The 15,309-nt window shown below is 37.8% G+C and overlaps 1 protein-coding gene across 1 annotated transcript in view; it reads left to right on the plus strand.

Moving 5' to 3' along the window:
- Positions 1 to 14,162, plus strand: part of CCDC14 (coiled-coil domain containing 14) — a 46,412-nt gene extending 32,250 nt beyond the window's left edge. The window contains exons 9-12 of the mRNA XM_006884218.1: positions 1,056 to 1,141; positions 4,009 to 4,227; positions 4,313 to 4,445; positions 13,229 to 14,162. Coding sequence (XP_006884280.1) covers positions 1,056 to 1,141; positions 4,009 to 4,227; positions 4,313 to 4,445; positions 13,229 to 14,162 — 1,372 coding nt within the window. The remainder of the gene's footprint in view (positions 1 to 1,055; positions 1,142 to 4,008; positions 4,228 to 4,312; positions 4,446 to 13,228) is intronic.
- Positions 14,163 to 15,309: the final 1,147 nt, after the last annotated feature.

Genomic DNA, 15,309 nt, shown 5'->3' on the forward strand with positions numbered 1-15,309 from the left:
GTTGATGTGCACTTAGGTTGTCCAACTCTGCTATCATGAACAAAACAGCAATAAACATGAATGTGCATATATCTACTCGGGTGGCGGTTCTGGTTTCTTTAGGGTATATTCCCAGTAGTGGAACTGCTGGGTCAAATGGTATTTTTATTTCCAACTTTTTGAGAAAGCACTGTACTGCCTTCCAGAGTGGCATTTTACACTCCCACGAACAGTAAATAAGGTTTCCAGTTTCTCCACAACCTCATCAGCATTTGTTGTTTGTTGCTCTGTTGAATTTTGCAATTTTTACTGGGGTGAGATGATATCTCATAGTTATTTTGATTTGCATCTCTCTTAGAGCTACGGATTTTGAATACTTCTTCATGTGTTTGTTTGCCACTTGAACGTGAAGTGTCTGTTCATATCCTGTGTGCTTTTTGCAATTGGTTGGTTATCTTGTTGTGGAGCTCGTGTATTCTATAAATTCTAGATAGAAGTCCCTTACCAGACATGTCATTGCCAAATATATTTCCCCAGACTGTGGCTTCCCTTTTTACCCTATTGGAGAAGTTTTGGGATGTGCATGAGAATTAATTTTTTGTGAGTGAATGTGGACCATCTGGTATGAGGCTGTGGCACTGAATTTCAGGTTTGTATTGGTTTAATCCTAATGTGGTATACTGTTCCTTCATTTTCTTTTTATGTTTCTAAAAGAGCTTTCTTTTTTTGCAGGCTTTATTTTTCTCTTTTATTTTTCTGAGCTTACCTAATCCTTACTTCGCTTCTGCTGTTTTTATTATCCTTAAGCAATCTTGCTCTAAGAGAAAACCTACTATTTTTAATTTCCTTGAAACTATGGGATACTGCCAATTTTCCAGCCAAAATGTATGTGTGTGTGACTTGTCAACTGATGTTTATACTTGACCTACCTTTTTATCTTATAGTTGTTTATTTTGAATGTTTAGCAAGTATCTCTCCTCCTAAACATATTTTTCTTCCCACCTGTGACATAGTCTCTCTTTAGTTATTTTGGATTCAGGTTTCCTACATTCATGTTTCTTCATCATTTCCTTTAGGCAAGTGAGGATTTTGAACCAGCAACTTCGAGAACAAGAGAAAACTCAAAAGACAGCTGGTTCTCTGGAATACAACCTCCTTAAATGTAGGTAACAGAACTTAGGATTCATGTTAAAAGTTTTGTGGCTCTCAAGATGTTGACAGAGAATTAAGCTTTCTTAGTTACTTTGTGGATTTATCAACTTTTTAAAAAACTAAAAATAATATTCATTAAGATTTTATTCACATAAAAATTCAAGTTCTGTACTGTCGTATCTCAATAATATATCCTTATCTAAGATAATTGAATAAACCAAAAATCTGTTTCTTCTATAAATAATTTATTTCACAAGTACATACTACGTGCCAGACACTAACAGAACCACACACGTTTCACTGTATATATTGTTCTGCAGCTTGCAGTTATTCACTTTACATGTAGTGACATTTTTTATATCATCAAAAAATGCTGCTTTAAGAGCTTGAACATATACTCTGTGGCAATTGCTATCAATGTCATGAAACAAAATGTGTATGAATTTTTGAATGAAAAAACCTCTATAAACTTTCACTCAAATTACAATAAAAAGTTAAAGTGAATTGTTTAGGTATTCCATTATGTTGCTCCACCATAATTTATTTAAAGACTGGTGCAGATAGATATGTAGGTACTTGGGTTCTTCTTTTATCCAAATTGAAGCAATGTTGCAGTAAAAACTCTGATACATGTGGTTTTTGCACACAAGTGGTTATTTTTTAGGGTGTATTTATAGCAGTGGAACTGCTGTTATAGCTGTAGTGTTGGCAGATACTGCCAGATTGTCCCTATGCATCACTGTGGTTAAGAAAAAAGAAAAAGAATAGTTCTAGTAGGTGAAGTTTTGCTGGTTGGTTTTTGTTTTTTTTAATTCTTGGAAGCCTTTCTTCATGTTCCATGCCATCAAGGCCTTTCTGACTCAGCAGCACATATATAGCAGGATGAAACTGCAGAGTCCTGGACCATCCACAAAGCTACTGCTATATTTGAGCCCATTATTGTAAGTGCTGTGTCCATCTGTCTCCTTGAGGAAAAGAGAACTTCCTCTTTTTTGCCAACCCTCGATTTTACCAAGCCTGATGTTGGCATGTCCAAAGTATGTTAGGTGAAGACTCAACATCCAGGCTTTTCAAGACGGATTATTTTGTTCTTTTTATAGTCCATGGTATGTATATTCAGTGTTCTTTGACACTGTAAAGAAAAGGTAACAGTTCTTCAATCTTCCTTATTCATATGATATACATATCCTTATTTCATATACATATTAAGGAGACTGAAAATACCATGGCTTGGAGCAGGCTCACTTTAGTCTTCAAAGTGACATCTTTGCTTTTGAACAAACCTTTTTAAGCCTGACATAAAACAGATACCATAGATCAATATGAAATCTTTGCTTTTTAACATAGGCTTTCTTAAGTTTGAGAAAAAACATACCACAAAAGTTGGAAGTATGCCCTCAGAATTTTTTTTTTCATTTCTGCACAACAAAATTATAAAATACATTTGAAAACATCAATATAGGGGACGTTCTGTAACATACAATTAAGGTTTAATTTTTTTAAATGTAACTGAATCCCCTACCAAGTAATAATAAAAACATGAGCACCCAGAACACTTCATAAAATTGTTTACCTTCATCAGTAGTTTGGGGTACACCAATGCCATTGGTTAATCAAATCCTTTAGCTCCCTGTTTCCTATCTTGGTTCTCTGTCTTCCTGTTTCCTCATTTCTTTATTTAGTAGAACTAGAATGATTTTTTTTAATTGTTTTTCATTTTTGTGTGTGTGTGCTGTCAAATTGGATCTGACTGGTACTGAAGGAGATTGCCCCTCCTTTTCCAGCAGAGCCACCTGGTGGATTTAAACCGCATACCTCTGGGATTGCAGCGTGGCTTCTTGCCACTAGGCCACCAGAGCTCCCTTGGAAGTAGAATGATTTTTTATGAAATTATTCTGCCTTTTACTTTCAATACTTTTTACTTTAAATGAGATAAAAATTACTTGACATCAAGGAGCCCTTACACCACCTGGCACATCACTTCACTGCCTTTCTAGTGTCGCTGAGCTCCTTTTTCTCTGTCTTTGCCACACTCTAACCATACTGTTGTCTCTTTAGTTCTTGAAGAAACTAATCTCTTAGTATCTCAAGACTTTTTTTGTAGGCTCTTCTTTTGCATTCTTAAACCTCTCTCACTTTCTTCACACTCTTCAGGTCTCAAAACTTATCCCCTCCATGAGGCTTTCGGTTGCCACTCTTAAGAAGCAGCTCTCTGTGTAACCTTTGCTCCTTCCTCTGTCTTATTGTTCCCTTCAGAGCACTTGTTATAAGCTCCACAAGGACATAGAGTTAGGTCTGTTTTTTACACTGCTGTGTACCCAGCTTCTAATATACAGTGCTTCACAATTCATTCACATACAGATTCGTGAGCTGAATGATGCCATGTACCTTTTAACCATTACAAAGGTCCCTGCTGGCAGTCTGGGGGCAAGGTCTAGGTTAGACAAAGCATATACTGTAATTCACTTATGTGTAAATGTATATATTATATACATGCAAAAGTGTTTTCCAGACAAACATAAAGGTTAGTAGTGATTAATGATTGTCTCTGGGAGTGTCACAATGGACTAGGGAAAAAACCTCATTACTGAGAATTATTTGGTATCACTGATATTTGGTTATACTTTAATTATTTATACTTTGTATATGTATTATTCTCTTTTAAAAAATGAATGCTCAAATTACCAGTTGCAGAAAAAGACATGACTTTTTGCCAGTTTACTTGGTGTTTATGTAAAATTGCTCGTTTTAAAATAAAATAAATTCCAGACCTTTAAAAACACACACAGGAAACCCCCTCCAGATCTTTCTAGATTTGCACTTTTTAACTGGGAAACCGTGATTTCATCTGTTTTTGTTTTGTTTTGGCCTTAACAGTGTTTTCTCTTCAGTCATTGAACACGTCACTGCAGAATCAATTGCAGGAGTCACTGAAGAGTCAGGAGTTACTACAGAGCAAAAATGAAGAGCTCTTAAAAGTGATTGAAAACCAGAAAGATGAAAACAAAAAACTTGCTGGTTTATTCAAAGACAAAGATCAAACTATACTTGAAAATAAACAGCAGTTTGACATTGAGGCAACACGGATGAAAATTGGTATTTATTTAGACTATAATTATGATCACATTTTTTAAATGTCATAAGAATGCTGACTCCTTGTCTTTTTTTTTTAATGTTTTAGAATTAGAAGAAGCCTTAGTCAATGCAAAAAGCTCTCAGTTTAAATTAGAAACTGCTGAAAAGGAAAATCAGATATTGGGAATAACATTACGGCAGCGTGATGCTGAGGTGGCTCGACTCAGAGAATTAACCAGGTAACGGTGGCATTTGGGAATAACCCAGGCCTTTCAGTAGATGTAGAATTCCTGATAATGCAGTAGTTTAAGTCCTCAGCTGATAACTAAAGTCAGCAGTTCAAATTTGCTCTTAGGTAGAAAGGTGTGATGTCTGCATTGTAAAGATTTACTTTCTCAAAAGCTGATGGGCAGTTCTGCTCTTCCCTGTCAAATGGTTATCGTGTACTTAACAAACTTTAAAATTATTTCAGACCTGCTTTCTCTCCCCCTTATATCTTATTTTAGCAAATCTTTTGTTAATTATCTTTTGCTGATAGTGTTTTCTTCTGTACCCATTAAGTTCAAACTAACTAAATGTGTTTTTCAACTTGGTGATTCCTAGCAAAGAAGTGTAAAGCATTACGGCTAAGAGCTCCTGACTCTGAAGTTAGACCTGACACGTAGCACTAGCTCCGCCCTTTGTTAGCTGTGTGACTATAAGTTGTTTAAGCATTCTGAATCTTAGCTAAGGAGTACTGGTGACATAGTGTGTAATGTGCTGAGTTATTAACAGAAAGGTTGACGGTTCGAATCCACCCACTGGTGAATGAAGGTCTCCTTGGGAAAAAGATGGACAGTCTCTCCATAAAGATTCACAGCCTCAGAAACCCACTGGAGGGTCTCTATGAGGAGACTCCCCAGCCCAGGGAATAAATTCCCTTCATCCAATTTCTGATATGAAACATTCTTACAAAGTTTCGTTTTTTTCTCAAGACTTTCTAACTTTACATCACTTCTTAGAAATTCTAAAGGCCATGTCTGTAGTTACTGTAGATCATGAGATCTGGCTGTGCCTTTCAATGATCCTGAGATCCTGTGATTCCACATGTAAGACCTTGAATACAAATCCTTCGTTATTCCAAAAGAATACCTCCCTTCAAGATAATGCTTTGTCCCTTCATTTTGAATTAGAAACTTTTAGTTCCTTTTAGTCTTAAAAACTTTTATGTATAATTGGTTTTAAAGGAAAGTAAATTTATTTTGATGAAATAGTAATATTTTAATTTACTTAGTTTTATAATAATTTAAAATTATTTTATGTAAGATATGTTAATATAGAAATACTACTGTTCTTTCTCCACTTCCATGTCATGGCTTAATTTATCAGACTTTTCCTGAACAATGTGGAAAGATCTGATCCTTGCCCAGTCCTGTGCCATCCTCACCATCTCTGAGATGAGCTAGCCCGTTGTTACAGTCACCGTGCCCGTCCATCTTATTCAGGGTCTTTCTTCCTCTCTTTCTCAGACCTCCCACCTTTCCCAGCATGAGGTCTTTTTCCAGGAAATGGTCTTTCCTGACAACATTCCCAAAGTATATGAGACAAAATTTCACCATACTTTTCTCTAAGGACCCTGTTTGCATTTCTTCAAAGACAGACTTGTTTGTTCTTTTGGCAGTCCATGGAATATTGAATCCTCTTCTCCATCACCACAGTTCAACGGCATTATTTCTTCTGTCATTCCTTTTAATTGTCTAGCTTGTAGATGCAATTGAAAATACTGTAATTTGGTTCAGGTCCATTTTAGTCTTTAAACTAACATTATTAGCACTTGGGAGAGGTCCTTGATAGATTTTTCACAGTGCAACATGTCTTTGATTTTTTGGGGTGCTGCTACCATAGATGTTGATTGTGGATCTAAGCAAATAACAGCTGATTGTCGAGCCAAGTAAAATGAAGTCATTGACAGTGTCAGTCTTTGTCCATCTTTCATGATGTTGCTTATTGGTCCTATTGTGAGGATTTTTTGTTTTCTTAATGTTGAGATGAAATACATTTTGAAGGTTGAATCTTTGATCTTGCAGTAACTGCTTCAAATCGTCTTCTTTTCTGCAAGCAAGGTTGTGTCGTCTACATAACACAGGTTGCAATGCCACAGTCTTCTTCATATAGTGTAGTTTCACACATTATTTGCTTAGCATACAGAATGAATAGGTATGGAGAAAAGATTCAACCCTGCCACTCATTTTTTCTGATTTATGCAATGCCGTATTCCCTTGTTCTGACAGTGGCTTCTTGGTTTCACATGAGAAATCAAGTGTTCTGGGATTCCCATTCTTCTCAATTTTAGCCATAGTATGATCCATGTAGTCAAATACCTTTACATAGTCAATAAAACACAAGTAAACATCCTTCTGCTAAGATCCATCTGATGTCAGCAATGATATTACTCATGCCAGGTCTTCTTCTGAATCCAGTCTAGATTTCTGGCAGTTCCCTGTAATGTATTGTTCCAGCTGATTTTAATAATCTTCAGCAAGCTTTTTACTTTCAGGTGACATTAATGATATTATTTGATAACTTCTACATTCTCCTGGTTTGTGTTGTTTTGTTTTAGTTTTTTTTAACTATTATTATTAATTTCAATGAACACTACAAAGATTTTGGACTTCCATTCATTCATTGTTGCACTTTTCTCCCCACCCACCCCACCTCTTCCCCCAGTTCGCTCCTCTCCTTGAAAAGCAAAAGAAAAACTCCTTCATGGGATTGTGTTTTGTTTTTAAAAAAATAGGAACAAATATGGATCTCTTCTGTCAATTTGCCAGGTAGTTTTCCTCCAGATTTCTTGGCACAACCTAGTGAGCCCATCCAGGAAAGGATCTGTTTGTTGAAATATGTCACTTGGTATTCCATCAATTCATGAGGCCTTTTAATTTGCCAGTACTTTCATTGCAACTTGGACTTCTTCCTTCAGTACTATTTTCTCTTGATCAACTGTTACTTCCAGAAATAGTTCAGTTTTGACCAGTTCTTTTTGGTATAGTGACTCTGTGTATTCTTTTAGTTTTCTTTCGATGCTTCCTACATCATTCAGTATTTTGCCTTAGAATCCTTCCATATTGCAATGCAAGGCTTGAGTTTGTTCTTCACTTCATTCAGCTTGAGAAGTACTGACATGTTCTTCCCTTTTGGTTTTTTAATTCCAGCTCTTTGCACTTTTCATTATAAATACTTTGTCTTTTTGGGCTGCCCTTTGAAATCTTCTGTTCTTCTCTCTTGAATGCTGATACTGAGCTACTCTAGCAACTCTTTCCACAGATGATGTTGTTTTTAAGTGCCATCAAGTCAATTACAATTCATAGTGGCCCTGTGAACAATGGACCCAGTGAACAATGGCTCTGTTGTGAGCCAACCTCACTGTCTCTGACACACTTGGTCCCATTGCCACAGTCACTGTATCAATCCATCACATCCGGCGTCTTCCTCTCCTCTCCTGCACTGACTCTCTACCCTTCCAAGCATGATGTCCTTCTCCAAGGACTAGTTCTTCCTGGCATCATGCCCAAAATATGTCAGGTGGAGCTTACATATTCTTGCCTCCAAGGAGAAACTTGGTTCCAGCCTCTTCAGGGCAGACTTGTTTGTTCTTTTGGCAGTCCATAGTACGTTCAGTATTGCATCCTGAGATGCAATTTAGGAGACCATGGCCTGGATCAGACACACCTTAGTCTCTAGACTGACATAATTTTTCTTTAGCACTTTGGAGAGATCCCTGACAGCAGACTTTCCTAAAATAACTTGGCTTTTGATTTCCTGACTGCTGTTCCAAGGGTATTAATTGCCAATCTGAGCAAGATGATATTGTTAACAACCTCAGTCTTCATCTTTCATGATGCTACCAATTGACCAGATGATGAGAATAATTTTCTTGATATTGTGATGCAGTCCATATTGACCTTCTGCAGAACAGGTTGTATCATCTGCACAGTGCAGGTTGTTGATGTGTCTTCCTCCAGTCCTGATGCCATATTCCTCCTCATAAAGCCCAGCTTCCTGAATGATCTATTCTGCATATAGATTGAAAGGGTATGGAGACAGGATACATCCTTAACACATTCCCTCCCTAATTTTGAACGATGGGGTGTTTCATTGCTCTTTGTTGACAAATGCTCCTGGTCCAAGTATAGGTTTTGCATGAGTACAACCAAATGTTCTGGGATTCCCATTCTTCTCAAGGTTAGCCACAATTTGTTGTGATCTGCACAGTCAAATGCCTTTGCATAGTCAATGAAACACAAATAGACATTGTTCTAATACTCTGCTTTTGGTGAAGATCCAACACAACCTGCTTTTGTTAAGCTTTTATTTATGCCATTTTCCTTTCTTTATTTTAATATCTTCAGTAAAGATAATGCTTCTCTTTAGGAAAAAATTTTCAATATATTCCTCTTAAAAAAATTAAAATTCCAGTCAAATGAATGAAAAAGAAAATTGCTCATCAAATTACTTAAAAAGTAAGTTGCTGTTAGATTGGCTCTGACTACTGGTGACACCATGTGTGTCAGGGTGGGATTGTGCCCCATGGAGTTTAGGATGGCTGATTTTCCTGGAGAATGCCAGCCTTTTTTTCCAAAGTTCTGAGTGGGATCAGATCCCCAAGCTTTTGGTTAGCAGCTTAGCACAGTAACCAATGGCCACTCATTGACTCCAAACTTCCCTCTCTCTCACTGCCATCAAGTCAGAACTGACTGAAGTCAATAGGTGACCATCCAGGGGGTTTTCAGAGACTGAATCACATAGAAGGAGACTGCCCATCTTTCTTCTGAGGAGCTGCCGGTGGATTCGAACTTGTAGAGAGGCATGGCCTTTGGATCAGCAGCAAAACTCAGCCACTAAAGTTCCCACTGCAAATTAAGTTAGGTGCCATTGAGTCAAATAGGACCCATAGTGACCCTATGAAAAACAGATCTGAACCCTGCCCTATCCTGTGCCATCCTCATGCCTCCTGACACACTAGAGCCCATTGTGGCAGTCACCATGTCAATCCCCCTGGTCGAGAGCCTTCCTCTCCTTTGTCAACCCTCTGCCTTTCAGGGTATCGTGTCCCTCTCCAAAGTAGAGCCTCTCCTAGCAACATTACCAGAGTTCAATTAGTGGGTCCTCATTTGTCACAGCATTCTTTTAATATGTTCCTTTAGCATCTTTGTATCTTTCTGTTACTAGTTCATTAACTTTTGATACAAGTTTGAGAAGTGGTGGAAGCCATTGTCATTTGAAGAGTAATAAATCAAGATGTAGCATGTTTAATATATCAGCTAGCTTGGAAATAATATATTCTCTTTTGCTTTTGTGTGGGGGGGAAAAATCACTTATTCTTACATCCAGAAAGAATTGATTTCTGGCTTTAGCTAAATTTTAATACTAAACTTTTTAATATTTAATGTGTAAATTTATGACTGCTTAGTTATGCAAAAATAATATAGCATCCATATTATTTATGGCTTGTTCTCATTAATTTAATCTTTTATAGTAATTTTGCTATCAATATTTTTATAATATGATTTCTAGCGGTCATGATGCAATAAGGCCATAATTTACCTGAATTAGTTTCATGTTAACTGAGGGCAGATATTGGATCTATTTACAATTACAAATAACATATATGTAAATATAATTATGGCTACAACATGCTTCTGTGAAACTGGTAAGATAAACTCCTAAAAAATGAAAATGTGAGTATTGAAATCTTTACGGTTTCTGCAATGTGTTGCCAGGTAGCTCGCAAGGCAAGGTATGTCATTGTTGAGTCTCAGTAGTTGTTCATGTCTCTCCAAACTTCTCTAACAGTGGATATTATTTTTATTTCACTATGTGAATTTGATACTAAAAAATCCATAACTTCTTAAATCTGTGATACTTTGATTGAAGCATTTTAAAACATGCACATTGGCTAGTCCTAATTCTTTTTTTGTGAATTACTCTTGGTGTCTTTTGTGTCTTTTTAAGATTAAGTTTCTCATCTTCTTACTGATTTGTAGAACATAGATGATTCGATTCAAATAGACTAAACGCTTTTTGTAAAGTGACCTCAGTAGAACTACTACTCTTAACAAGAGCATGGTGAATCCACACTGACTTCATGGCAATATGTTAACTAATAAAAACTCCCATTAAATGACTATCTATTTAGCCTGAAATATGTGCTAACACTTTACCCATATATCTACTATTTTCTTTAATCTTTATTTTACATTAGAAGTAAGTGAATTGTGAAAGTGAGATTCAGATAGGCTGGCAACTTGCACAGGAGCACAGTGATAGCACTCGGATGTGATTCCATATCTGTCTTAAATTTGAGCCCTGTGTGTCTTCCTTTTTATTTTTCCTGGTTTCTAAGCTGTTGCTTATTCCCGGTTATCTCTAATCACCCACTTTCTGTCCTCCTTCCCCTGTGAACATTGACTAGAAATGTCCTCTTCATATATATTTTAAATAAGTGGTACTAGGGATATTATAGCTAATGTTAGATGGATCTTGGCAGAAAGCAAAGAATACCAGAAGAATGTCTATCTGGGCTTCATTGACTAAGCAAAGGCTTTTGACTGTGTGGATCACAACAAGCTATGGCTGACTCTGAGAAGAATGGGAATCCCAGAACATTTGATTGTGCTAATGTGAAACCTATATTTGGACCAAGAGGCAGTCATCAGAACAGAGCAAGGAAACACTACATGGTTCAAAATCAAGAAGGGGGTTCATCAGGGATATATTCTGTCTCCATACCTTTTCAATCTGTACGCAGAACAGATCATCCAATACGCTGGGCTGTACGAAGAGGAATGCGGCATCAGGATTGGTGGAAGAGTCATCAATAACCTGCATTATTCAGATGACACAACCCTGCTTGCTGAAACTGAGGAGGATATGAAGCGCTTGTTGCAGAAGATCAAGGACTGCAGCCTCCTATATGGACTGAAGCTCAACATCAAGAAAACAAAGATTCTCACCACTGGGCCAATTGGCAGCATCAGTATGGATGGTGAAGAGATTGAGATAGTTAACAGTTTTAGTTTACTTGGCTCCACAATCACCACTCTTGGTAACAGCAGCCAGGAAATCAAGAGACGAATTGCATTGGAAAAGTCAGCTGTGAGGGACCTCTCAAGAGTACTGAAGAGCAATGACGTCAGGCTGGAGACTAAGGTGTGCCTGATCTGGGCTATAGTCTTCGCAGTTATGTGCTATGCATCAGAGAACTGGACAGTGAATAAGGATAATAGAAAGAGAATTGATGCCTTTGAACTGTGGTGCTGGAGAAGAGTGTTGAATATACCACGGACTGCTAGGAGAACAAACAGGTTTGACCTGGAGAGGATGAAGCCAGAATGCTCCTTGGAGTCAAGGATTCTGAAGCTTTGTCTGACATACTTTGGGCATGTTGCAAGGAGAGACTGGCAAAGGAGAGGAAGACCTTCAATGAGATGGATCGATTCTGTGAGTGGAGTGGTGGGAATAAGTGCCTTTGAGATGGCGAGGTTGACACAGGATAGAACGGCGTTTAGGGCTCTTGTACACAGGGTCGCTATGAGTCGCAAGCAACTCGATGGCACATAACAACAACAGCAGAAATACTTTCTAGAGGAATTAATTAACAAGTGAATTACATTTTCAATTTTTCTCTTTTATACCTTGTTGTTAGTTGCTGTCACATCAGCCCTGACTCACAGTAAGTCTGTGTGCAACATGTGCACCCTTCTCACAGTTCCCACTGTGCTGCTGCTGCAGCCCGTGTCAGCCTTTATATACCTGAGCTTCCTAGAATTAGGCTCCTTTTTTTATTTTAAGGTTCATTTTGTAATATTTCTCTAGAATAAAACATTCTCATGTCTTACAACATTCTGATTCTCATTTCTAGATTTTACATGTGTTCTGTTGTACATAGGGTTCTCGGAGGCCTGCTATTTCAGAAGTGGATGGCCAGTCCTTCATCTGTCTTAATCTGAATGTTCAGATTTAGAGAAGTATCAGATCAGCATTTTACAGAAAAGTGAAAGATATATCCCTTATTATGGAGTTAACCATTAGTGTCAGTGTTGTCCCTGCCCTTGGCACACGTGTCTTTACCCACTTATTTCCCTGCTCCAACATCCACCAGGATACCCATCCACTTCTACCCACTCCCTTCAACATCTGTCTCCCACTGTTGAGCCCTTGATCTGATAGCTTGTATCTGAAGCTTCCTTGAGTTCTGTGATTCCAAACACGTCAGCTGCTGATAGTTTCTTATGCTGTGACCAGTGTCTCTTAAGTTTAGTGGTAATGTTTCCCAGGCGAAGGTGATGTGTCCTGTAGAACTGGTGTATAGATAGGTTTTTCAGGCCATTGTCTTTGCTGTCACTTGTTATGCATCAGAGAATTGGACAATGACTAAGGAGGATAGAAGGAGAATTGAGGCCTTTGAGCTGTGGTGCTGGAGAAGAGTATTGAGGACTGCTAGGAAAACAAACAGATTCATCCTGGAAAGGGTGAAACCAGGCGGCTCTCTTGAGGCCAGGATTCTGAGGCTCCGTCTAACATACTTTGGACATGTTGTAAGGAGGGACCGGTCCTTGGAAAGGGACATCATGCTTGATAGGGTGGAGGGACAGCACAGGAGGGGAAGGCCCTCTGTGAGGTGGATTGATTCAGTGACTAGGGTAATCGGGATGGGAGTGTCAGAGACAGTGCGATTGGCACCGAACAGAGCAGAGTTTAGGGCTGTTGTACATAGGGTCATTATGAGTCGTGAGCAACTCGATGGCACATAACAATAACAACAACAACATTTCTAGATGGATTTGATGCTGACCAAGAATTTTTTAGCCTTTTTATTTTACTAGACTCTTGTAAGACTATCTTTTACTTTGTGCTTTTAACCTCTTGCTTCTAAATTAAGTACCAAGCATTTTGTTGTCGTTGGTTAGTTTGTTTTTTTAATAAATTTTATCTACTAAACAGGTTAAAAAAAATAATTAGTATACTAAATTCTTCTCAACAGAACTTTACAGAACAGCATGGTAAAGCTTCTCGCAGACCTTAGTGCGGACAGCGCTCACTGCAAGCCTGCAAATAACCTTACCAAATCACTTCTGAATGTTTATGAAAAGCAACTGAAACATGACCCGATCTCTACTCACACTTCCATAATGAGCTACCTGAGTAAGTTAGAAACAAATCTCATTTCCCCACTCTCAGAGCCCCTTTCCCCAGTTAAAAATGATGAAAGTGTGGTGCCAGATAGACTCTGTGAAAAAGTTCTTCCCTCCAGAGCCCCTCCGCCCGGTAACCCAGAGAGCATGAAGGAAGTTTCAGCCCCTGGAATCCTCTCTGCCACTTTAAGACAGGATTCTGATGAGGAGAGTGAAACTAAGACTTTAATAGAAGACGGGTGTAATTTGGATGAAACAATTTACATTCCTTTTGTTAGCAGTACTCCTAAAAAGATAGAACCACGGTCTAAGGGATTGTCCCCTGAGCCACAGGTAAGTGTAGCTGCATCCCTAATCAGCAACACTGAGCTTGTTTCTGAAAAGGAAAATAAACTGTGTGCACCCGTAGTTGTTTCTTCTTCAAAGAAGGAAGTAGAAAATGAGCCTGAAAAACTTTCCAGAAGAGCTGAGGTGGAAGACAAACAGCTCATCAAGAAAATTAAGGAAGCAATCGATAAGATCCCTACCCCCACTCAGGAGTCAGAGGACCAGCTGGTGTGTCAGGGCGCCTCGGCTTGTCAGAGCAACAACCTTCAAACGAAAGGCAGCAATCTCTCTGATGGTAGTTTCTTAAATTCTGACTTGATGTCTGACTGGAGTACCTCTTCTTTTTCAACATTTACTTCTCGTGAGGAACAAGAGTTCAGAAATGGCCTTGCAGCATTGGATGCCAACATAGCTAGACTCCAGAAATCCTTAAGGACTGATCTACTAGAGAAATGAATTCAGGGGAGGGGGACTTTTTTTTTTAAATGTAACAGAACTAAACTACACTGAGTGTAAATGTTATGTTTCCTTAGAGAAATATGTTTTATACTAATTATGTATTATATAATAAATTGTGTGAATAATAAATTTATTATTGACACTATGGAACTTATAAAGCAAGTCACCTTGAGAAACTGACATTTAAGAAAAAAGTCTTAGATAACAAGGAAAGGATTGCAAGCAATGCTTTAAATTGATTACTTAGCAATTAAGAGGTTTTTATTACTGTATACCTGCTGGAGTACGGTAGAGATAGGAAAAATTGTTTGGTCTCCTATACAATAATAGAAAAGCCTCTGGGGATGATATATTTTATTCAGACTATAGCTTCTTTTTCAGGATTCTTGTTTGCTTTTTTAATGTCATTGTGCATTTTTATGTTATGCTCTGTGCCAAACGCTAATGTTGGTGAGATATGTAAATATGTAAGAAAAAAAGTACCAGTATCTTCATCTCTTAAAAACATTGTTTAGTTCAAGAAAATAGAGGTGTCTGAAGTTAGCATGTGTTTTCTTCAAAGTCTGTCACTTTGATTTCTCTTAAATGAATGTTTAATACCTTTAAGAAAATGAAATGAGCGTGGAACAAAAGTGCTAATACATAAGTTTTAATTTTGTAAATATGTTTTAAAATAAATATTTCCTATTCCTATTTGTACATAGTTATGTTCGTATACTTGGCACCGCTGGTAATTCTGCAATTCTGAACCACTTTTTTCCCCCTCCATTACTTTGGCTGAGAACCTTACCTGTACTGTGAATATTATAAACCAAGTTGCTCTTTCTGCCTCTCTTTACTAGCATTTCTTAACTACTCAGTATCTCTTCCCTCCATGAAGCAGCCCCACTGAATGCTGTACTATCACAAAGACTGTACAAGCCACCCACTTAGTAACTGAGCAGGCGTTGGTGCTAAAGAGTGTTCTTCTGGCTGCAGAACATCTTCCTGGCGATTTTTCAGCTATTAATGTGACAATTTCTGAAGGATTCAAATATTTTCTCTTTGACAAATTTGTATTTCACATACAGAGAATTTTTTAAGTCTAAGGATATTACATGTATTCTAAACTACTTTCACAAAAGAACTATAAATTAAATTTTTT

Source organism: Elephantulus edwardii, unplaced genomic scaffold (genome assembly GCF_000299155.1).
Source record: "Elephantulus edwardii isolate Elephantulus edwardi_28Jun2011 unplaced genomic scaffold, EleEdw1.0 scaffold00032, whole genome shotgun sequence".
NCBI lineage: Eukaryota > Metazoa > Chordata > Mammalia > Macroscelidea > Macroscelididae > Elephantulus > Elephantulus edwardii.